This window comes from Stylophora pistillata, chromosome 8 (genome assembly GCF_964205215.1).
Source record: "Stylophora pistillata chromosome 8, jaStyPist1.2, whole genome shotgun sequence".
Lineage (NCBI taxonomy): Eukaryota > Metazoa > Cnidaria > Anthozoa > Scleractinia > Pocilloporidae > Stylophora > Stylophora pistillata.
This window is the reverse complement of record NC_142526.1, coordinates 3,868,938-3,893,812: the sequence shown is the minus strand read 5'-3', so window position 1 is coordinate 3,893,812 and position 24,875 is coordinate 3,868,938. Positions and strand designations below refer to the sequence as shown.

Sequence of the window (24,875 nt, the reverse complement as noted above, 5' to 3'; positions counted from 1 at the left end):
ATAACCGCAGTTCACACATATGTTTCATATGTTTGTTGTTGTATCATGACCTCAGTAATCCCTCTTTACTTAGCCATAGCCTGCATCAGGCTGCGTAAGTATTTTCTTAGTATGGCCGCCATCTTTGATTTTAACGGAATCGGAAGGCTGGGAAGAGAAAGAAATTTGTACCAAGGGGGTGAACGACAGTGAAAAAATAAGGAGGAGCGGGCCTGGAGGAGTGATTATTACTCTTTTCGCTCCTTACCCCTAACGTCGACTCTATATCCAAATTAAACATGGCCGGTTGACTTTAACTCGTCCTAATAAAACGCCTGAATTACAGGCTACTTAGCCGGAGGGGAGCCCTCTCACCACTGTGCCCTCCCTGCTCTTTCGGTTTATTTTCGTACCGTCAATAGACCACTTAAAGGTTACCGGCGCCATTTTGCCGGGGGTACAAAGCTGCTGGGGCGAGCGCAAAATGCACAGTGAATGTACGAAAAAAAGTCGGGAGATTGATGCTCGATAATTAGAGGAAGGTTCACCGCCATTCTGCAATTTCTATATATTACAAAATAAAGATATCTAGCAAAGGATGTTGTCGATTAAATGTGAAGCCGTTCAGGCTCGCTGAGAAGTGAGAAATGTCATTTTTAGTTTTTCATACAAATGCTTTTAAATTTTCCCGCGAACGGCGGCTTGCTTGGTTTTATAGACAAATATATGGAAAATCAAAATCTTAATTTGCGGCTTTTTTCGTGAGACTCAAGAGCCATAATTGGGACAATTTTGGCTCTTGGTGAGACTTCATTTTTGATATTTGATCGGTAAACTGGTATCTTTAGTTTGTAATTCAAAGAAATTGCACAATGTCAACCTTCCTCAAATTATCGAGCATCATTCTCTCGACTTTTTCCATATACTCACTGTACATTTTGCGCTCGCCCCAGCAGTTTTGCGCCCCCGGCAACATGGCGCCAGTAACCTTGAAATGGTATATTGAATTGCAAGTGGATTATGAGCCAAGTGTCACTTGAAAACGAGCTGGTTTTAAGTTAATCAATTATCCTCTTAATGGTGTTACTCTTTCCCCCAAAAAATTACCCCTTGATTGTTCTCAACGCCCTCAGTATCGCTTATTCCGATAGATATATACAGAAAATTACGTATGCAAGAGAAGGAGGCATTTCTTTTATCGCATTCGCTTCTTAAACGCATTGTTTACGGCTTCTCATCTGTCAAAATGGCGACAGGTTGTCTCGTGCTTTCCATTTTAACACTTTGGGAGGAGCAATCCTGTTGTTTCAACAGGAAATAGAATTGCAGGCATTTTATTGTTACCAGATAATTTTTGCATTAATTAACGCCATAATACCGGGCAAGTCTGGGCTAGCCATTTTTCCCGCCAAATCTAGACAATGAAATTTAACGCGCTCCTGCTTGATTTCCGGCGCCATCTTTAAAATTCTTTAAAAATCTACGAAGCAGAAAACTCAACAATGCGTTTTCGAGCGCAGAAAACAATACTCTGCTGTCACGATAGGGTGCAATTCTTTTCATCATTAGCGTGAGGGCTGAAAAAGAGATCGTGATTGTTTTGAGAGATAATCCTTGAATTCGAGTGCAAAAATCTGGTTTATATCTCTCATATCCTATCAAAACACTGTTTCTATCCGTAAGAAATACAACAGTAATCAACCGGAAGTGATGAACCACGTGTAAAATTTCCCTAGATATAAAGAGTGCTTCTATTGGCCCTATTCTTGCACTATGATATGAACCTTTTACTGATTGGTTCGCTCCAGTTTCCCCGCCATATATTACATGCTGTGTTTGCATGTTTGAGCAACGCGCGTGGTTTGCTATTTAAGATGGTAGTGTTTTGGATTGGTGAAGCAATTTTGGAGTTTTGAAGTCTTATCCCTGAAAACAGGTTAGTGTAATCTGTTATTACTTTGAAGGTTAATCCATTTTCGTCGAAGGAATCGAAAAGTTCATCGACATTTCACTTTGAAGTTGCAAGAACGATTTGAGTCGCAGCTCAAACGATTTCGAACTCTAGATCGGTCGGAATTGAATTGACATGGGTGCGAAAATTTCCAGAAGATGGAGCTATGAGTGGCGATGGTTCTATTCAATACATCAGCTTAAAGATCCAGAGGCAGTAATTCACAACTAATCATCGCTAGTAGGAAACTTCTCGCACCCGAAAAGATAGGGGGTTAGTGTAAATGAATCCTTGCCAAGTGGAGCTATATTTGGTTCCTCTTCGATGTGGTTGACTGTATTCCTTAGTTTACATCGGAAGTTGTGGTCGTTTTTGGATCTCCAGCTTTATATTGTTTCTATTTCTGTGGTTTATTTTTAAGCCTGCTTGTGTTAATTCAATTGTTTATTGTCTAATGTGTGGAATTGGTCTATTGTCGTAAAAGAGGACAAATAGAATTGACAACACTAAACAACAAGATACGATCAAAGCATATCAGTGTTAGAGATCTATGATAGTATCAAGAGCTGCAGCAAGTACACCAGTACGATCAAAGCTTATCAGTGTAAGGGAACTGTAATATTATCAAGATCTCCAGCAACGACTCTTCCATCTTCAGTTCTAGTGCAGGGCTTTGAAAGGTTATTGGTTATAATTGTGGATTATAGCATTTCAGTTTCAATGTGAATTAAGAATCAAACTATTTTTAAATACAGTCGAACCTTGATTATCCAGACCTCGATTATTCGCATTTCTCGATTATCTGGAGTTTTTCCCAGGTTCCAATTTTGTCATAAACATTTATTAGTCATGATCAAGATCCATAGCCATATTCTTAAACTACAGTGTTGAAAAGTGAAGTGAAGGGGATGTTCTTCTTTGAGACAAAATGAATGACTTCAACATTTTAGGCCAATGTAAAAACATTTAAAATTAATTTTAATAGTTAGTACACATGTGTAGAGGTATTCACATTGGACAGTAAAGACATAGACTTCAAAACGATTTGTAAGTGTTTTGTTTCACCATTAAATGTTGCTCTCTTAATTAAATCAGTTTTTGTTCCTCATTAATATTCATATCAGGACTTAACACTAATTTTTCAACTTAATAGCAAAGTGGCTAGTGACATCTTAGATGTTTTTAGATGTTACGACAATTTCAGTCTGTTTACTAGCCAAACTGGCCAGTGGAAATTGAAAACCACTAGCCAAAACTGAATTTCTACTAGTCTGTGGCCAGTGGGCTACCCTTAGTGTTGAGCCCTGCATATTCTCGATTATCCTGACTATTTCGTCGAATCCCAACGAGTATGGATAATCACGGTTTAACTGTAGATGGTCAGTTATTTCATGGCTGGGGCTAATTTTGAAACTACTTTGCAACTGATATTTACCTTGGTTTCAGTATGATGAGTATGATAACACAAAAACTTGTCAAATGGACAACTAAATTTTTAATTTTTTTTTTTTTTTTTTTTCTCAATTTTTTGACATTTTGCCCATAATGCAGTATTATGGGCAGATTGCGGGCTGGTAGAATCCAGCCAGGGCAAGTATATTAATTTTTTCAACATACTTGCCTAGCTGATGACCTTGAAAAAGTACTCACATGGATGAATTACATCCTCAATCCATAAAACCAAGCTCGAACCTTGATTATCCAGACTTCGTTTATCCAGATTTCTCAATTATCTGGACTTTTTCTTCTGGTCCCAATTTTGTCATGAATATTTATGATCAATATCCATAGCCACATTCTCTTTAAAACTACAGCATTGAAAAGTGAAGTAAAGGCAAATGAATGTTTTTCTTGAAGACAAACTGACTTGCTTCAACATTTTTGAAGCCAAACATTTTTCATCAACATTAATTGTTAATACATGTGTAGAGGTATTCACACAGAACGGTGAAGATGCAGACCATATCCTTTTTCAAAGTGATTTGTAAATGTTTTGTTTCAAGAGTAAATGTTGCCTTCTTAATCAGTTTTTGCTCCTCATTAATGTTCATATTCTCGATTAGCCGACCATCAGTTATCCAGACTATTTCATCTCATCCCAATGAGTACGGGTAATCGAATTTCAGATCAACTGCTCAGCAGAAAGTGGCTGTTATAAATCAATTTTTTAGTCATTTACTGTGGTTTTTTGTAAATTACCACAAGATGACCTTTAATACTATTAATAGTTGGGTCTCTCTTGTATGCATCAAAAGTTAATTGCTGGTGAGAAAGAACATGGAAAATTCCATTGTTGCCAAATCGGAATTATATTTCAGTGAAGTACACATTTTTTATGTTGGTAGAGTTCAGCATACCTCAGCTAGCTGTATGCCTACTTAGTTCGACTTTTGAACTCCCAAGTTGTGCTGTGTAATTCTCTCTTAGCATCCAAAGGTTTCATTGTAACTCAGTATTGAGAATTTGGGTTGAATCATGGGAACAACCTCTGGCTAATGAGTAACGTTATCTTGTTATTCTGTTTGCTGTATAATCTTTTTAAAATTTGAAGAGAAGTTGCTTTTAAATCACACTTATTAATTAGTGAAAGTGTGAATGGTACTTGCAGTTATTTCTGTAGATGGGAACTCTAAGCTATTACAACTGTAATTGATCTTTCTGCGATTGTTCTCTAAGCTAACCCTGATTGTGGTCATTGTGTGATCAGCCATGTCGCAGCCATCTTCCCAGGGCTCCAACTACTCTCTAGAGCCTTTACTGTCACAGGAAACATTGGAACATGTGTTCACAAATGTCAATTACATGTTTCAGAATCAGACAGATTTGCAGAGGTATGGATGTTTGTGTATTTATTTCATTTTTGTTCTTGGGGTAGATTTTTTACTTCTCTGCGTAACTGGTGAGGGTCTAGTCAGGGATTTAGGTCTGGTTTTCGCTAGTGATACAGACACAAGCTAAAGTACAAACACAAGCTTAATAGCTCTTATTTCTTAGTGGAAATGGCCTTGAAGCAAGCATGAATACAAGTGAAAGCATAAGGATCAGCATTTTTCCTCTTTTTTTGTGCCTGTGCTTGCATCTAGGCAATTTCATGGTGAAATAGGATCTGTTATACTTGAGTGTAAATAGCTGTACCCTCACCACCAAGGAGAAATGGAAAGGAGGGAATGTCAAGAAAAACCTGACAGGAGTTGTGTTCAATGACGTCAGGTTTTTACAGACTTTCCCCCTTTCCATTTCTCCTGGGGTGGGGGTATGGCCACACGTATGGAAGAGAAAAAATTGATTCTTGAATGTCACAGCTTCTCTGTTTGACTATGTGGTGAAATTGTTATGAGAACCTAGACTCTGATCACTTGTAAGAAACGGTATGTTCGATTTGCAATTACATTTTGTAAGTATAACTGACAAATTTGGGTTTTTGTTTTCAGCATGCAAACTCAGATTAACATGGTACCCACAGTTATTAATGTGTCAGATGAGAATATACATGGTATGTTTCTGTAGCTGCAGAATCAGTCTTTATATTCTGTCAGAGGAATGCATGGATAATTAAAGTCCCATTGTGAATTCTGATGCAACTTCTACTTTTCCCTCTGTTTTACAAGGAAATACAAGAAAATTTGGAAGGAGATTTGAGTAGTCTATCAGGAGTCATTTCTGGCTTTTTCCATGCATTCCTTTAATTGTAAGAACTGTTATTATTAGTTTAAGAGTTACGATCAGTCAATTTAGTGAGCTGTATTTCAGTGTACAGCCTGCTTTGCCTTTGAGATGTGAATCCAAAAAAACAAAACTTGGTCCATAACTTATATTATTACACGACTCGGGCAGTCAGAGGGTCAATAACTAAAATCAACCGATCAAAATGCTCTATATCCGGTCAATATTCTGTAAGTATTGGACTGGGCACTGTCCTGAATAGTCTGGAATGATACCGCACTTGTATCCCTTTGAACTTCAGTTGTATAATAAATCTCTTATTAACCAAGCTTGCTTGGGACCGTCCTGGAAGAATATCGGCCCTCGGTCTTTTTTGTACGGACCTCGCTGCACTCAGTCTGTACTGTCAAGACCTCGGGCGGATATTCTCCCAGTATGGCCCTTGTGCTTGGTTAATAAGATACATGTACTTACAGACCTTGAACTCGGTAAATAAGAGGTATTTATAACTATAATAATTAAGATAATGAGGAATACCTTGCAAAGCAATGTTTAGGACTTCTGTCAGCATGGTGACCAAAAATTTTGTCACAATTTGTCTACTTCCACTGAAAAATATTGGAAAGCAGGGCGTAAAATTACGCCTAATACAGGCGCCAGTGCGACTAAATTTTTCACTTTGGCGACCAAATCCTGAGAATTAGTCGCCAAATTGGCAACTAGAATTTCTAATCACACCTTACCTAGAGATCTAGTGATTGTTGAAGATTTGTAAAGATGAATCTGCAGCAAAGTTCCTCGTTAAGCTCGTTTCCAAAATGCAGTACATGCATGATGTCGAACGTAAATCTACCGTCACTAGACGTCATCTTAGATTTAGGTAACCTATAACGTTATATACAATCCATTCTAGTGTCCTCTTTGTAGCTTTTGCGAATTTAGCAGGCTCATTTTTGATGTTTGTATGATTGTATCCCTATGATATGATAAATCTAGTACAGTGACAGGGTAAAAAAAGATTTTGTGTGTGTGTGTCATAATGGCCACCAACTTTTTGGAATTGGCTACCACTTTAAATTATTTAGGAGCCAAGTGGCTACCGAAAAAAAAAGGTATTTTACGGCCTGGAAAGACTGGACAGATGATTGTAGTGTATGTAAATATGGTGTAATGTTGTAGATAAGTGGAACCCTTTAAAAGGTTTATTCCTTGCTTGTGTGGAAATATTTTGTTGTCTTTTTGTCTGATTTTCAAAGCCAGCAGATATACTTATGATCAATTATTTTTCCCCTGCAATTCCAGAGAGTGTTGAGATGAATCTGGAAAGCGTTGCTGTGCTGAGACCTGAGGTATTACTTTTATCGAGGTTTCTGTCATGTGAAAACAGTCATTGATGCGTGAAATAAAACAAATTTCAATTCATTGCCAAAAGAAATGCACAATTCCAGTCATTCATTTGGCAAATTGTGAAGGAAGCCTGAAAAAATGTGTTAGCAGAAGAAGTACAGTAGTGTTACTCCCAGTCGCTTCTGATCATGCAAAGATCAGAAGAAGGATGGGGTCTGTGGGCCTCTATAATGTAGCTACAAACCTCTCTTAGCCTTGTAACTCTTGAGATCTTATTGTTAATTCTCCCCTCTCGCTGCTGCACATTTCCTTGTAAATTATTTATGAACATTTGGTGTTAGATCAGGGTGACAACTTCTACTTGACAAGTTTGAGTATTCTTGTTACCTGTTGGCTAGACAATGAATGGACATGGTAGGGAGAAAGTCCTAGCTAATCACTTTAGGAGTTAATGCTACGGATGCATATGAAAGTCTACTTTTCTTTGTTCAGCAGGGAGAGCTGCTTCAACTTTTACAAGAGCAGCAGTTTCAAAATCTACAACAACAACCAGGCTTCAAGCAGGAACCATTAGACAACACATCTCCTTTACCATCCACCTTAGCTACACCACCACCCGAACAGCCGAGTCCACAGCCGCTGATAGTGTGCAACACTGACTTCCCTGGTCTGTACGGATTCGGTTTGGGGTTTGAAGTGGAGAGGAGTCCTCCCACGAAATCAGCTCAGTGGACATACTCTCCTACTCTAGAAAAACTGTTCGTCAAGATGAGGTGTATTGTACCAATTAGAGTAAAGCTAAGAGGTTAGTGCAGTGTCAGTGTTCTATTTATCACGAAGCTAGCCTCTTTTCTTGTTCAGTTGTCAGGGGTTTCATTAAGGGCTGGGTACTGGGCAAATTGTGAGGATGGTTTTGCCTACCTGGTGTGATGATCTGGAGGAAAGTTTATCTTGTAAAGAAGTGCAAGGCAAAAAAGTTTGGCCTGCCTGTGAAAACCAGTCGCCCTCCTGCTGAAAATGTTAATGAAACCCCTGAGTTGTGTGAAGTTAATTATTTGTAGCACCCCATAGGGTCCCCTGGTGGGGGTGCAGTTTTGTTGTCACCGAGAAAACAAGGCCATGATCTACAATCTTCCCCTTCCCCATTTGTCAATGCTAATGGGGGGAAAACTGGACTGCCTGAAAGAAAAAAAATGAAACTATGAGCTTGGAGCAGGGTGTTTTAACAAAATTTAAAGAAGGTTGTAGTTATTAAGCATGAGTCAAGATCTCTTGAACAAGAGTTCAGTTTGATGAACGTTACTGCGGCTATTCATATTCGTAGTAACAACATCCCTGGCATTTAGTTTGCATTATGCATCATGCATTGCTGTGGGTAAGATATCTGACTAGCATCAACTTTCAAGTGCTACATGGAACCAAAGGGGTCAAAAAGCAAGAGTTACCTTTTTGTTAGTTTGACAAAAATAAAAAAACAGGTTAAAAATAGTTATAGGAAAGAGTTATTTTTATTGCTGACAGATGTCTGGCCAATCTTAAACATCTTTCTTAACTGTTTGGACCTTACAATTTGGATAACATCAGACCAAGATTCCTTTAGTGTTAATTTTCTTTTTGTCCCTTTCCATCCTGAAAGGCAGTGACACTACATTCATGGCTGCACCATTGTCAAACTCATTGGTTTTTTGATGAAGTAGATACAATTTCAAACTTAATGACTTCTCTATGACTTGAGCTTTTCACAATGGTGACCTCTTACAGAACAAATTTCTGTGTGAATTGATATGCTTCCTTTTTCTTTAATTGTCAGTGTCTTAATTTGTCTTCTTTTTGTTTTAGTTTTCCCTCCAGCCCATGCAGGTTTTTACATCAGGGTAGTGGTGATTTACAGGCAACCGGATCACTATCGGGAAATTGTCGAGCGATGTCCTAACCACAGGACTAAACACAAAGATGGTGAGTTTCTTGAGTGACTGTTTTGCCATATTGGGCACTAAATATTCTACAGGGGCCATTTCTCAAAAGTGTCAGTAACTTAACAGGCCCAAAGTCATGTTATAAAATTAAAATCTAAAGGATAGGAAAGCAGGTTCTGGCACCTAAACCAATTCTTTTTGTTTCTCTAGCTGATAGTTTTATTGTGTTATTTTCAAAACATTTGAAATTCCTTCTTGAATGAAAACAGAACAGCTTTACAGGTCCGTTAAGTTACCAGGACATTCCAGAAATTAATGGGCTCCAGGAGTCCAAGCTTTACATTAAAATTTTTTTTTTAGATTTTGCATTTCACTACCCTAAATGATACTAAAAGTGGTCACAAAAAATAATATTATTACCAGAGAAAAAAATTGGATAAAAATGACGTAATAGGGGAAGGGACATTTTTTTTTTTTTTTTTTAATGTTGTGTGTTATTGCAATCTTCAGTTCACTTTAACTATATAAACACAATTGATAAAACCTTTCAACCTGCTGCATGACTGAGAATAACTTGCTACACGATTGTGCAACTTTCCTTGCAAATTCAAATGTTTTTTACCTGCCATGGTGACCAAAAATTAATGGTCACAGCTTTGAACATTAGTCTTTGTCTTGTGAACAATAATCTCTTATAGTAATAAATTATTTTGCATATGCTGATGTTGAGTAAAATTCTTTCTTCTTCTTTTTCTTTTCTTTCTTTTTTTTTTTTTTTTTTTTTTTTTTCAGGCCATCCAGCTCCAGAGCATTTGCTGAGATGTGAGAATCCCAACACAATTTATGTCACATGCCCTGAGACTGGTCGACATAGTTTAAAGATACCTTTGGAAACACCTCAAGGTAATTTAACAACAAAATGTAGAATTGCATAAATCTCAGATTCTAATTGGTTAACAAAGCAAGGTATGTGAATTAAGTTTGGAATTGCAAATTGAAAACAGGGCTAAGGGATATTGTTTTGCATCTCTTGTTTCATGCTCAGGATGAAAAATAAAACAATATTATTGCCATTTTCTTGTATTCCTAAAGTATTTTTATTCCATTTTGCAATTCAAGGAAAATTTATTACTTGACACATGAATTCCATGTTCAATTGTCCTTGTTCATCACTTTGTGATTGTGCTATATCAGCTTTCAAGTAAAATTTGAATAACAGGGAATTCCCTGGTCAGGAAATGAAATTTCTTATAGTATTGTTTGCGTCACAGCTGAAGTTGTGGCCTTCAGAAGATGTTAAGTCAACTCCATTGCTTAAACACTTCACAAGATCTGTCTGAATCAAAATTGTCTTAAATCATACTCTCAATTAACCTTTTGACCTCCAAGAGTGATCAAACATCTAATTTCTCCCATCAGGATCACTCCTGAATTAAACGTCGAGGTCGTAAGAATTGAGGAAATGATCACTAACCAAAGAAGTTCTTGATTGTTAGACAAATTCTCCTTGTGAGCACATTAGGAAATGTACTGAGTACAGTTTGGAGAATATGCATGTATATTCATGTTATGGTGAACAAGTGGACTTCACAGCATGATTACATGATTCCACTAAGTACCACAATGATTGAAGGTTTCAAGTTTTTGCTCTTTTAAGCCCAATCAAATTACAGCACATTTTAGGAAATAAAATTTATGATCATAATCATGATAATTTTCATGAGCAGTTCCTCTATTTTTGACTCTCATTCTTATCCTGAACTCTTTCAATGGACACTTTGCAGCTGGAAGTGACTTTGTTACCAACATGTTCCAGTTTATGTGCTTCAGTTCATGTCCCGGGGGTTTGAACCGACGCCCCATCCTTGTGATTTTCACTTTAGAGCAAAAGTAAGTGTTGCATCTTCATTGTCATCCAGACATTCAATGTTTTTAGAAACTTTCGTGAAACTGGGAAAATTCAGCACACAATGCTGTGGCTGGTTTGTTTGTCATTTGGCAAGAAGAAGAACTTTGAGTGAGTGTACTCGCAACAAAATTAGTCACTAATTTGGCAACCAGTGTCCCTACTTTTAGCAATTTTTTTTTCCTGCTCAGTGCTTTTCGTCCTAAGTAACTAAAATTAAGCCTTATACTCATCAAGATCTATTGTGAGTTCTCCTTTCTAGCTACATATACTTAATTTGCCCCCTTGTAAATTAGTTACTAAAATTTGGTTTACATTACATCATGATAATAAGTTCAGCCCAATAAGTTTGAGTATTCTTGTTATAGTTACCTGTTTGCTGTATTATGTATCGGTGTTTAAGGAGAAGTTACATGTTAATCACTTTCTGGAGCATAAGGGTAAAAATACTATATAAAATGAATGTTTGCCTCAAATTTGTTTATTCTTTCAAGGCTGTGCTCTAAGAAAAATTGAAGGGATCCAGTGCTCTGAAACTGTGAAATCCAGGGTGCCTAGCATATGCTTCTTATGAAAAAAATTAAGATTCCTGAGTCATCCATGAGCAAAATTAAGGTGCCAGGGGCCACCAGCACTGCTAGACTACAGCCCTGTCTTTATTTGTTTATTTATTTATTATTATGATGATGGTACCTTGGCATCTTTCTCATTGTTTGTCCAGATATTTAGCCTTAAGTTGTTGCATGAATATTGCACAAAATGGAAAGTTTTAAGCTTTTTTCCTGGCCAGGAAATTTTTATTTCTGGCAGCTGTACTATGAGTGAAGGTTGCAAAATGGCAACTTTTGTATGAGTGGCTTAACATAAGTGCTGTTAGTTTTGTTCTTACATGTATGTGCATATATTCAAAAGTTTGCCCTTATCATTTACAGTAATATTGTCGTTGGAAGGAAAGCTCAAAATATACGCATATGTGCATGTCCCGGAAGAGACAGGACCAATGAAGAGATTGCTGATGCAAAAAAGCAATCAAGGAATGCAGCTGTGTCTGCGATAGACCCCCAGCCTCAACCAGTAAGCACTTCTAGCCCAAATGTGACTCCACCCCCAACACCTCAGGCTTCCCCAGCACCTCAGACTTCTCCGCAAGAACCTTCAACTTCCACTGCTGCAGATGACGCCAGTCAAAATGTTCAAGTACCTAAACTAACTAAAAAGAGATGTAAGTTTGGAGTTCCATGTACAATTCCAAAAGGTAAATTTTAGTGATACGACGAGTTGATGCGGATAAACAATTTAGAGGAAGGGACGCAAGTCCATAATGTGGGTTGCACCCCCCCCCCCCCCCCATGCCAGGTCTCGGTTTTCAAATGTGATCTTAAACACAAGTTGGAACTTTTCTTTGATCTTTGTTTCCATAACCACTCCTGCAACAAAACACTTTAATTGATGATTATAAACACATTTTTTTTTTATTATTCCTAATGATAAAGGTTACGAATGCTACATAACTCTGTCCATATTGAATTACTTTCATTAGACATGCCTTTCCTTCGATTTTAGCTCATGCTTCCATGTCTACTGGATTTGAGGTACGATCTCTGTCTATTGACAGAAACGCGATGAAACGGCTCAGGAGAGAGGAAGATGAGGAGATCTTTACCATCCAGGTTGGTAAAATTTTGGGGGCCGGACATCAATCGGGACACTGTCCTGTCTCCTGTCTCCTGCTCCTGTTGGTATCTAATATTATTATTTTTGTGATTTTATTTATAAAAATTATTAAATAGGTAAGTATGTATGTAGGCATCAAATCTGTGATTTTATTTATAAAAATTATTAAATATGTAAGTATGTATGTATGTATGCTAAACTAATTTAAACAAGCAAGGTTGAGAATTAATTTCTGCTTCAGTTCTCTGATTTTGTCTAAATGACAGTGAAGCAGAAATATTGCAGACTATAAGAGCAGAGCACAACAGTGGACAAGAAGTTGCTATTACATGCTGATCTGTGAACAAAAGTTGCTGCAACATATTTCATTGCTGCTGTAGCATAAAAAAATTATTCATATCATTTTATTTTCATTCTTGCAACAACAGTTTCCTGTTGTGGCAGTAAGTTGCACAATTTCAGTGTGGTTTGAATTTATGCAACTTACTGCAACAACAGGAAACTGTTGCAAGAATGAATGGTGGTTGTAAACTAACATGTATTGTTTTCTGGTTTTAAATCCGATTTGCTGGTTAAAACTCTGCCTGTTCTAGAAGTGCCATTAGTGCATGTATTCTTTTCAAATTGTCTTTTAAAAATATCAACACAGCTGCACTCTGCCTTTTGCTCATCTAGGTAAGGGGCCATGAAAAGTATGAACTGCTGCTGAAAATGAAAGAAGGTTTGGATATGATGGACATGGTACCACAGGCGCAGATAGATAACTATAGAGCAAGGTGAGTCATGCAAACAACAATAATATAAATAGTAAAAAAAAAATTTTTTCTCAGTACAAAACAGCATTAAGTCAAGCAAAATTGAAATACTTCAACTGGGGGACAATTAAATACTAACAGTATTTTTTGTAAAGCCATTTACAATGCACTTTTTCTGCACATGCATGACTCGCAATGGATAGACGAAACAGAGATGCATGTAGATGAGTCCTCATTCACACCAATTATGATTGCTTGGCAGGTGTGACATAAATTGGATACCAGGCTTTGCAAGAATAGGTTATTTGACTTGCATGTAGATTTCAGTCTAGATGTGAATTGTGTTGTAAATATATTTTATTTATTTATTTATTTTATTTCCTCTATTCATAAGTATTACAAGGTTGCTTCCATATAGTAAAAGAAATTAAGCATTAATGATGCAAAATAGAAAGTGCGGTATGTTTGTTGGCAAAAGCAAGGATGGAGAAGGGCATGTTATTGTTGAAATGTTTAAAAGCCCTTAAATAATGATTTACATAAACTTTAAGCTCATTTATTTTCACAAAAAAGGAAAAAATAACAAACAAGAAAAAAAAACACACATGCAGACACATCACACACATACACTATGACTGTGATCAAGTCAGGTAATTAAGTACTGAGCAAAATAATATTTTAGTTAAAAAAAATTACAGATAAGCTTCACATGTACAGATTTTCAATTTAAATGTTTTATAGCCATTGCATATATTTTAAAGTATTTTGTTTGGAATTTACAGCTGTCCCCCTTGTGGAAGACTGAAAACCTCAAGAATGTTACAGAATTCACGGAATCTGCCTGACTCACAGAATCCTCAAAATTCAAGTTCAGATTCGCAAAACTCCATGGAGTCACAACCAGTAAGTTTTTTCTATCAGATCTTCTTTAGTTTGTTTGTATTTTTTGTAATTAAATTATTATGTGCTAGTACAGTCAGATAACATTCACTGGTCAGTCTTGCATAGCCAGTCAGTCACAGACTAAAGGACACTGAGGTTAAATGAAATTTTGGCTGATGGCCTGTTGGGCAGCTCCAGTTCAAAACTACAATTTCTAGTTTTTGCTTGAAGAGTTTCGATGCTTATTAAATTACAGTAACTATTTGCTTATTTTTACAATCAAAATAGAACTGTTTGCAAGAGTTTTTTACATAAAATAGGAAGACTTGTATCATCTGCATCTTTGAAGCACATGAAGTGACTTGTCTTGGTATTTTGTGAATGAAATGTGAAGAAGAAGTCAATGCCAAAAGCACCAGGGAAAAGAATTTAAGCTGTATATGTCACAAAAACTTTTGTGCATGATAATTTGTGTTTTTTAGGATTGACTAAAACTATCAGTCAATTTGTCATTCAACCAACCAGTCACTGACTGACTGAATGGTTGACTGAGTAACTGATGGAGAGACTGATCATTTATCCAACTTCTCCTTACAATATCACCCCAAATCACACATTGAGGTTTTGAGAATGCAGGAAATGATCATCAATTACAGAAGCTCTTGATTGTAAAACAAATTCTCCATGTCAGCACCTTAGGAAATGTATAGAGAACATTATGGAGAATATGCATACTGATGTTAGGGTGTAAAGAATTAATCACACACTCAATTAAAAACTGACCTGACTAACAAGCTAAAGCACTTGCATCTTTGAAGCTCGTAATTATGGTGGCTTGTGTTAGCATTTTTGAATGAACTGTTTGTCAATTTGTCATTCAATTAAACAATTACTGACTAACTGAATGGTTGAATGACTGCTGACTGCCTGACTGATTGACTGGTCAATCAACAGCCGGACAGCTACTGAGTTACATCATGCAAACTACTCACACACTTACTTACTGACATAACAAAAAAGTGAAAGCACTTGCATCTTTGAAGCCTATGCAGTAGCTTGTCTCAGCAATTTTAATTCATGAGTGTCGAGAGGAAACAATGTAATAAACACCACTCGGGCAAAAGAATGAAAGTTAAGTTCATGTCCCCAAAATCATTTGTGCTAGATGTGATTGTGGGATTGACTAAAACTGTCTGTCAATTTTTCAATCAACCAATCAGTTACTAACTAGCTGAATGGTTGACTGAGTAACTCACAGACAGCCTGATATAGTGATCAATCAACAGACAGACTGCTGATGAGTTACAGATTAATTAAAACAGTTTCAAAGACATTACCACCTTGTCTTTTAGCATGTACACACAGAAGTCCATTAGACATGCTACTGTGAAACTACCATGAAGCTACTGTTCCTTAGAAGGGTTTATAAAAGTCATCAGTCAGTCTGTCTTTTAACCAATCAGTCACTGACTAACCAATTGCTCGAAAGAAAAACTGAATGAACTGTTGAATGATGCTTATTGACCAACAACTGACTGGAAGACTCAAACAGAGTTCTTTCCATCCAGTGAAAACAGTTATGCAACTCACCACCTTGTTTATAAATGAGAATTACTCTTTTTGAAATATCAGTTTAAGAAAAACATCCCTATAACAGTGTCATTGTGACATGTGACTGTGCTTTTGTTTAAACCTCCAACTCCTAAGATATGATGGTCAATTCTCCCCTCTGGCTGCTACACATTAAAATGTTCATTTAGTTATGAGAATTTGGTGGTAGATCCAGATAACTTATACCTGATAAAGTTTGAGTATTCTCATTACCTGTTTGCTGGATGAAGTATGGATATCAAGGGGAGAAGTTACATGTTCATCATTTCTGGGAATTAAAAGGTTAAATCAAATCCAGTTTTTAACTGCATTTTCACAACTTGTCAATGTTGGAGTTCACATTGGTGGGGCTGATAATTATATTTATTTTGTGAAATAAATTCAATGTCATGATGGCATTAAACATATTTCACAGGATGACATTGAAGGTACGCCACCTGTCACGCAGCTGTCACGATCAGATTCGGGGTCTTCTTATCAATCTCCTTCCTCATCGCAGAAGAGTTCCGGAGGAGGGACGGGTTTCAATGCTGTGAGGTTTACCCTCAGACGAACAGTGTCTCTGGACAAGAAAGGCTTTCAGCCATGAATTCATACACAGTTGGATCCAACTATGAGGGATAAATGAACTACTGTTCTTAGGGATGGCTGAAAATTGAAATCTGTTAACATTTAACTACACAGGAGATATATACCAGCATATAGATGGCATTGTTTATTTTGCAGTCTTTGAAATAAACTAGATTTGTCAGTCAGGAATAATTTTTAGCTTGCAAAAATTGATGTAAAAAAAATAATAGAAAATTGCATGATCAGGTGATGACAAAGGCTGTACCTCTAGTTGTAAGTAACATTTCTGAATGTAGAAAAACATTCAAACTGTCATATTCATGTGGAAAACTTTGAGTTTACATGCAATGTGACTTGAAGTTTATAGTGTGATCTTTGTAAACCACATACCCTCTTGTTTTGAGAATATTTTTCTCCCCAGTTGTTAACTGTGAAAATCATTTTGATTAGAGGTTTGTAAGTGATACCTATCATGTACATTTTGGGCATCTTATTGGGTGCAGCTGCATTTGTAATAGAGGTTTTGCACAGCAGCCATGTTGGATGGCAGGAACAATAGATTATTTTACCCATGGGGAAAAAAAATCTTTCTTATGCAAAATATTTTCATTGTTCCTGCCATCCAACATGGCTGCTGTGCAAAACCTCTATACATGGGTTTGTTGTTGTAAATACTAAATGATATATATCGCATTTATTAACCCTAGTGGGGTAGGAGGGGTAAATTTCTATCCCTAGTGGGGTTGGTTTGGTCATCTTGCTTTGTTGTTGCAGTTTATGATAGACCTTTATATCATGTTAGATACAAGTCTCCTTTCACACTCTGCAGCCTCGTCTGTGACTTTTTTTAATTAAAGGTGATGATATAACCAAAATGGAGTAAAGTAAAAGAAATGCAGATGTGTATTTTTGAAATTATTTTTATATGCTTATTGAGCAGTCAGCTGCATGTAAGCATTGTCTTCTGTTTGTGAGGTGGCTTCTTCATGGAGGAGTCTTAAGATTTGATTTCTATCAGAAGGCAATAGATAGGCTTGACTTTGTTTCTTCCAGAGAATAATTAACAACCTTTCATCAAAGTGGAGGTGGTTAGTGGTGGATATTTACCGAGCCGCTTCGCGGCTCGGTAAATATCCACTGCTAACCACCGACACTGAGGTGAATAGTTGTTTTAGTAAATACTAAAACAGTGAGATAATACACACCACCGTCGTTAATTTGAGTGATTTCTTTGCTTGTCACGGATGCAAACCGGGACGCCATTTTTTTGCCGAGTTGCTTGGAGGTAAATAGCAAAGGATATTCGGATTTGACAAGCCAATGAGAGTGCACCTTCAATGCTATCCACTGTTTTAGTATATACTAACAGTAATTATAAAATTAATGATAAATGATTTATGAATAAGACGTAACAAATTGTGGAGCAAAAGTAGTAGATAACGTTTATTACTAGTGTGGCTGAAATTTCTCTTGGTTTATTCCAACTGCACAAGTACACGAAGTGTGCCTCGAGATTGTGTTTTTCCATGAGAAGTTGGAAAGGTCATCGTTGTTTTTTCATATTTTTATTTTTTTGTTTAAACCTGTTTCAGGTCAAAAGTGTATGATATTGTACAGTACAATGAGTTTGTTATGGTTTTTTGTTAACAGTTAACGTGAAGTACAGTGCAAGGTTGCTGCTTTCTGAATGGGAAGTTGTTATGTTTTGAAGTTTGTGTCACTTGTTGAGCCATGTTTATTTAATTAGATTAGTGTATACAGCTAAGAAATGCTTGAGACACAAGCTTGGCATAGAACTGTTTTCCATTTTTCTTTTCTTGTCTTTCTTTCTTTTTTTTTTTTTTTTTTTTTAATATACTGTGTATGGTTAGGAAGTATTGGTTTCATTCCAGAGTTGTCCTAACTGACATATTTCTGGAATGAAAGAGGATTAGATAGTGGGCCCATGCAATGATTGCAAAGTTGGGTTCATGTTATTGCTGATATTTTAGAGTTATCTTGACTTCAGAAACGTAATAGTCTAAATGTAGCAGTTATAGAAGCTACTATGTACTTAAAATAAAAATTTTTGTGTTTCTGAAAATGGCTTCACTCCAGTGGAAAGATTTTCTTTCCTTTGAACCAGTTTTTGTAATCCCCACCTCTCTTGTGTATGAATATTATTAGGGACCGTAATTAGAAAAGCGGTCAAAATTGTATTTATGAGTAGTTTTATTGAGTATTAGAAGCATATGTACACTTCTAAAAAAAATCAACAGCACAAAAATGTAACTGTTAGGTTTTAGTGTTTTGTTTATAAATAAGTAAAATGATGAAAAAAAGAACTGAAAAGGATTTGTTTTGTACATGTTAAATATGATTCTGCTCAAACCCCCCCCCCCCTCCCCTATCAACAAGTACTAGTTAAAAAAAAAATGAACGGAAATTTAAAGCTATCTCTCGTCCGTCACACTTGCAAATTTTAAGTTGATGAGATCGTAAATTTCTAGTTCTCAAGCAAGACAGTCATTTCCATTGTATCCACAAAACTTGCGGTCAGAGTTTTTTCCTTTCAATGAAGAAGAAAAAATACAGTAAAAAATAAAACAAAACAAAAAATAAAAAGATTGAAAAGATGGCAGGAAAGTTCTTAGCTGAGTTGCGGAAACTCGCATGCCACGGCAAACTACGAGGAAATAGGTGACAGCTTCACCAAGTGTGAATCGCCAATATAACTCGTTCGTCACGCCATTCTATGCATGAATGTGCAACGTAGTCATTTATTTTGATTTCAAGAGGCTGCAAACAAAAATCTTACGAAAATATTGCTATTGGAGTCAGCTATAAAGCATCAAGAGAATCGTAAACTAAACTTCCCGGATCCCCGCTTTCTCTTACCGCCCGATCTAACGTTAAAAATATTTCATTGCTTTGCCTAGTTACACAAACCTTCCTGTGTAGCCGAGCAGCGATACAAACAAAATCCCAGACACCCAAAGAACAATAGATTTATACGCCAATGAACGGGAAACTTCGGTGACCTCTAACTGCGAACAAAGCCGTGAAGTAATTGTTTATTTACCATGTTGCCAGGTAACTGACGTCACAAAGGCTTTCTACCGTGGAAGATTACGACAAAGCTCTCGCTCCAGTGACCCAGAGCAATTTTGGTGTTTCCATGAATGACTTTTAGCTGAAGTTTCCTATACTTCTTGCGTCGAGTAGATCATTGCTTACTTCAGATTACTACAAGTTTATCATTAGCTAAAGGATAAGTTCGATGACACAGTGAAATTATGAGTGCTTACTTCCGATAACCGTCGAAGCTTCCAAGATGACCATCCCGATTATGGCAGACGAGTTAGTGATTGTGTTATTTTTAATCTCTTTGGTATTTGGTGTGCAGCGTGAGAAAAAAAACCTCGACTTAACCATTCCTCTTGCTTTAAATCACAGATCGTCCCGAGATGACGGAGAAACTTATACCTCCGTACCGGTTGTGGTCCTAACTGTGCATGAAGCACACGAAGAAACCCATGAGCAGCGATCGCATTTTAGCTATGAAGCTGAAGATGCTTTGCCGGTAAGTGACGTCTATCAAAAGAAACTAACCTTTTTGTTCATTAAGTTTGAAGGAACTTTCCACTAAATTTTCAAGCCATTCAGACAACTTATTCGACGAGATTCATGCTTTAAAACGTTCAGTTCCTGAGAAACGTGGAAAAGATCTTGCCTGTTTGTATACAAACTCGCGGCAAAATGATGGCGTCCTATTGTAATTTCCCGCGTATATAAGAATCCTTAATACGTACTTAACGATATATCTCGAATTATCTTTTAAACTTTCGTACTGTTTTGATTTTTATCTGTAGAGATGTAGTATTGTGTGGCGAAATATCCGGCGACGGAGCTGACTACGGAACCTTCTTTGTTGTATTGTAAAACATATTAGAAATGCCCTTTCATTGAACAGCTGAAATGTTGTGTCTAGCGGCGTCGTGCCGATTTTATTATCAGTCTCCTACACACATGTCGTGCATTTCGCATATGATAGAAATTTAACTATCGGTTTATTTTTCACCAGCTTCCTTCATCTAAGTACAGATACAGTAAATGGCATGAACTGGAAGACATGGATGTAAAAGGAAACATGCTCAGGTCTCCGAGGGTTAGAAGAAGTACGTAATTTAAACTGTACTTTATCATTTAATCCAAATACCTCAATTTTCCTGGATTCTCGCAACATTTGGTTGGTCTGCTTTAGATCTGAGATAGCAGGTCTTCACATTATTTGTGAGGATGTAGTTTTGGAAAATTGTTCTCAATGGGTTGATTGTTCAGCTTTTGCAAAATTCAAGTCTTCATCTGAGCCAAGTGCCCAGCCCAGCGGAGATTATCTCGGTTTCCTTAGCGTGAAGGAACTATGGGATGCTAGTCCATTGCAAGGTTACTCCTCTGCATTTCCTCAAGCTATTCCTGAAAGTTTCCTGGTACCCATAGACACTCCTAGGTGGAGAAAGGCACCATCAAAATAACATGTTTTGTCCAAGAGCATAACTCATTGGCTCAGGCAGGTCCTAAAGTTTCACCTCTCGACCAAGGGTTCAGTACACTAACCATCATGCTGCGAGGCGTCTCCCACTCAGCATTTGAAAATTTCAATAAATTCCTGTAAGTCCATGAATCCAAGGTAACAAAAATATGAATTTATCTGAGGTCTAGGATGCTTCTTCACACTGAATTAGACAAAACATGTGAAATGAGATGACTCCCTATTTCTGTTTACATGTACATGTAATTTAATCACCCATCCCCCCACCTTCTTTAGTAAATGCTCTTTCCATTGTTTCCTTCACCTGAAAATGTATGCAAACTGTTGTGATTTTTATTTTTGCTTGTATCGATGCATGAATAAAGTCTGAAACCTTTTGATCTTCTCCAGCACCTCGAGAATTTAAAGTGGAGAATATTCGCAAAGTGGATGAGCAAGAAAGGGCAGAATTGGGAGACTCCGATGATGAAGAAGTCAGAGTTGCCCTACCCCTTAAAAAGAATAAACAGAAAAAAGTTCGGAATTACAAGAACAAGATGGAAAACTGGGAAAATGCGGAGGTAAGTTTGTTCCCTAATACATGTACACATTTTCTGATGTGAAATGTCTCAACCTGTAGTAGTATTTGGATAAAATTTCCGCAACATGCTTGTGACAGAGTTAAGTTTAGTTTTGTCAACTGAGCTGATCAATCTTGTTAATTGCCACTGGAAAAAGTTTTTAAAGCGGACATCTAGGGCATCATTCCTCTTTGACTGGCTTGAAACATCAACTTTAATAAACCCAAATTATCTTGTAACACTCCCCATTGATGCAGCACACAGATTCTTTAAAAACTTACCCTATTTATTCATTTTTGTTATAATGTTTTTTTTTTCTCTTTTTCAGTCAGTAAATTTATCATATCAAGATTTAGGACATCCATATCAGAAGAAAGAGTTTCTACGGGTGCTTAGAAGACTTTTAAGATGCGAAAATTTGCAGCTCATGGAAAATTCAATACAAGATTTGAGCAGTGTTTTCCTTCCAAGGTAGGTCAAGTTAGAAATATTTTGTTGGTCTTCATGATATACTGAACCTGAGTTATAGTATATTAATAGAAATTTCAGGTTGACCTTGTCTGAAGTTATCACAATATTTTTTCAGGTGTTCACATCTTTTCCTGCAGAGAAATTTCATAACTGATTTAAGGGTAAGTGTCAAGAATTTTTTTCCCCTGTTTGTATTTAAGATAATTTTATTCATCTTTTACCTTCAGTTTTGTGAGTGAAATGTCAAGGGAATGAACCCTTTGACTAGCATCTAATTTCTCCTCAAAATTACACCCCTTAATAAAACATCTAGGTCACAAGACTAAAAGAAATGATTGCCAACTTTATAAAGAAACTCTTGGCTGTTAAACAACTTCTTGTCAGCACCTCAGGAAATTAATAGAGAACAGTATTAAAAATACACATACATGTACATGATGTGCTTATGTTACCTGGTGTAAAAAGTTATGTTATGGGTGGAACTTGCAGATTCTTAAAAAAATTGTTTCTCTAAGTATCTATCTGACATTTTTATTCTTTATTCCTAGAAACTTCCCAGGGCTCCTATGCTTCTACACTTATCGCTGCAACAAAATAATGTGGAAAGTTTAAGAGGTCTAGAATTGCTGAGAAAAACCACAGTTCAGTCTTTAGTTCTTAAAGGGAATCCTGTGGAGTTAGACCCAAACTACAGACAGCAGTAAGTGATGAACTGTTTGATCTTTTTACAGTGCAATTTCTCTTTCTCTGTTGCTTGCGCAAACCTGACCATTCTGACTACAGTTGCAAGTGAGAAACTCCATCGTGTAGATTATTTTCCTTTTTATTAGCTGTGGTTTTAATGTCAGTTCCTTGTTTTAGTTTTGAGTTTTGACCTGAAAACTGGCGAGATATGCTTTTTCTCAACTATGTGCTGTCCAAGATTGTAACATCTATTTCCATTATGTGAAAGCCTCATTCTGTAACCAACCTTATTTTGGTGTACAGACTTTCTGTTGATCTTGTGATCAGCTGGTTCTCTCCTCTTAATAATTACCTCATTCTCTTGAGTAACTTTCCTCTGGTACCAGCATTGTTCTTAGCGTTTTGATGAAATTGAAAATTATCCACACAGTTAGAACAGAAAACAAGATGTAATTTAGGATCTGTTGTGATCTGTTATTATGAACTCAAGGTGTTTTGTGAAGACATCATGAATCAAGGAAGCTAATGGGAAATTTTTGTTTTTCTTTATTCAGGGTTTTTAGAATTTTACCCAATTTGCAGCTTCTGGATGGAATCCCAAGGTTAGACAGTGATGATGCAGATGTAGCAGTGGATTCAAAGACATGTATTGTGTCATAGCGAAAAAACACTCTGTGTGTTCTACACTCATGTTGTGGACTTCATGCCTGGACTAAGAAAGGATCTCCTGGACCATGTATGGGACTGCTCTAAAGGTCCCTCTGATCCAAGACTCACGCAGACGGAAAGTGATGAACGTTCTTCATTCTGATAATTTGGACCAGAAGACCTTCTTCACTTACAGAGGGAACAGCTTTCTATCCTACAACAAATTACTAAAATTATGGTTGAGCCAAGAATTGTCCAAATAAGACATTTTTATGTCACTCTACACCATAACTTTTAAGTCTACAGATTGCAGAATATTCTACATTCTAATAATTTGGACCAGAAGTTATACATGTAGTTTACTTGCTGAGGGTATATCTTTGCATCCTACTGTGGATGAATCAAATTATGGTGTAAACAAGAATTGACCAAATAAGAACACATCTATATGTCTGCACTAAATTTTAGCAGTTTTCCTGTATAGTACAATTATTCTGTAACTCATTGAGGGTATTTTAGATGCAAACAAATACGAATGTAGTTAAAAAAATTCTTATTGACAGTTTATGGAACGGTTTCTCAGTCGTTTTTGAATAGGTGATGTGTTAATTGATTTAGTGAATCAAATTTTTACAAATATGCATAACATTTGTGAATGTATGTAAATATATTTTTATGTATATTATAAGCTAACAAAGAAAATTTTGTAAAGTATTTATTTTTACTTTCCTCTAGAAATGGTGAATAAAATCTAGATGATACGAACAATGTTAGCTTAATTGATTTGCACAGCGTTATATCACAGCCAAAGGGGATTTGAAACCTTTTTTGCAGTAGGCAAAACTGCCTTAAACTTTCTGGGCTTTTAAAAAATAATGGCACTGTTGGATGACACAACAAAAAGCCGGCTACAATTAACAAAGAAGGAACAGAGATGGATGAGGTTGAGAGGATTAATAGACAAAGGGTCCAACGAGCTTACGAAATGATCATGTTTATTGTTTTCGTCACAAGCTTGAACTACTGTGAACTTGGTAAGGGCCTTGCTCATAACTGCGAAAATCCGAAGATCTTTCGTTCGAATCCTCTTGCGAGACAAATTTGTAAAATTTAATTTGTCTCTATCTTTATAAATGATAAGGCCCTTTCTAAGTTCACACGCGACAGGCGCCTTGCTGTCTGCCAGGAACAAAACATGTCCGAGTCGAAAGATTAAGGAAGCCGGAGAAAATTTAATGCCCGTTTACTGAGTCACGCGATCTCAACTGTCATACTTGATTGCAATATTATTTGCTTTGCCTATTGTCATCAGTAGGGATCAGAGTTGGTTCCTGATGGTGTTGCGGCCATCAGGGCCGAGAAATATAATTCACGAAGAATCATTTCCCCTCTCTCATCACATTTCCTCACTGTGTCCCGAAGGACTACAGGTAAGGATCACCCTAACTGATGATTACGTAGTCACGTGCTCGCAAGGTGTTTAAATGCTCAGTCGATCTAACGCTTGTGGGGCTCACAACTAGGAAACGTGTATTTTGCCAGTTATATTCGCGTTACCAGCACTGGGGAACATGATTAGTAGATGGGAATCGCGAGAATTTCTGAAAGACGTGATGTTATTGAACACACAGTGATGTTTTAAGATTTCTTACTTTACGCATGCGCATTTAAATCCTTTCTCTCTTGAGCTAAAGGATAAAATATTCTCTTTTTATATGATGAGAAAA

The 24,875-nt window shown here is 36.8% G+C and overlaps 2 protein-coding genes and 1 non-coding gene across 6 annotated transcripts; 2 read left to right on the top strand and 1 right to left on the bottom strand.

Moving 5' to 3' along the window:
- Window positions 1-1,783: 1,783 nt before the first annotated feature.
- On the top strand, window positions 1,784-18,578 carry LOC111337505 (cellular tumor antigen p53). 4 transcript variants are annotated; one of them, XM_022943824.2, is made up of 13 exons: window positions 1,784-1,915; window positions 4,607-4,761; window positions 5,362-5,423; window positions 6,896-6,942; window positions 7,436-7,745; window positions 8,780-8,896; window positions 9,649-9,759; window positions 10,641-10,746; window positions 11,695-12,017; window positions 12,326-12,432; window positions 13,112-13,212; window positions 13,974-14,094; window positions 16,100-18,578. In XM_022943824.2, the coding sequence occupies exons 2-13, from the start codon at window positions 4,640-4,642 to the stop codon at window positions 16,271-16,273; spliced, it is 1,701 nt and encodes a 566-aa protein (XP_022799559.2). In that variant the 5' UTR covers window positions 1,784-1,915; window positions 4,607-4,639; the 3' UTR covers window positions 16,274-18,578. The 4 variants fall into 4 exon arrangements, with proteins under 4 accessions (XP_022799559.2, XP_022799560.2, XP_022799557.2 ...); XM_022943825.2 differs by having other exon boundaries at window positions 7,433-7,745; window positions 11,695-11,984; XM_022943822.2 differs by having other exon boundaries at window positions 7,433-7,745.
- Window positions 18,579-19,362: 784 nt separating this feature from the next.
- Window positions 19,363-23,916, top strand: LOC111337506 (uncharacterized). Its single transcript, XM_022943826.2, has 8 exons — window positions 19,363-19,593; window positions 19,690-19,816; window positions 20,318-20,411; window positions 21,176-21,345; window positions 21,674-21,816; window positions 21,932-21,977; window positions 22,365-22,516; window positions 23,055-23,916. Exons 1-8 carry the CDS (start codon window positions 19,568-19,570, stop codon window positions 23,158-23,160), a joined length of 864 nt encoding a protein of 287 aa, XP_022799561.2. The 5' UTR covers window positions 19,363-19,567; the 3' UTR covers window positions 23,161-23,916.
- Window positions 23,917-24,465: 549 nt separating this feature from the next.
- On the bottom strand, window positions 24,466-24,601 carry LOC148724485 (U8 small nucleolar RNA). Its single transcript, XR_015991309.1, has one exon. It is a non-coding gene; the product is annotated as a U8 small nucleolar RNA (small nucleolar RNA).
- Window positions 24,602-24,875: the final 274 nt, after the last annotated feature.

Excerpts from the sequence above, each read along its gene's own strand:
- LOC111337505 (XM_022943822.2), top strand. The coding sequence starts at position 4,640 with ATGTCGCAGCCATCTTCCCAGGGCTCCAACTACTCTCTAGAGCCTTTA. Across the intron at positions 5,424-6,895 it reads GTCAGATGAGAATATACATG|AGAGTGTTGAGATGAATCTG; the intron begins GTATGTTTCTGT and ends CTGCAATTCCAG. Across the intron at positions 13,213-13,973 it reads ATAGATAACTATAGAGCAAG|CTGTCCCCCTTGTGGAAGAC; the intron begins GTGAGTCATGCA and ends TGGAATTTACAG.
- LOC111337506 (XM_022943826.2), top strand. The coding sequence starts at position 19,568 with ATGACCATCCCGATTATGGCAGACGA. Across the intron at positions 19,594-19,689 it reads ATCCCGATTATGGCAGACGA|ATCGTCCCGAGATGACGGAG; the intron begins GTTAGTGATTGT and ends TTTAAATCACAG. Across the intron at positions 21,817-21,931 it reads AGCAGTGTTTTCCTTCCAAG|GTGTTCACATCTTTTCCTGC; the intron begins GTAGGTCAAGTT and ends ATATTTTTTCAG.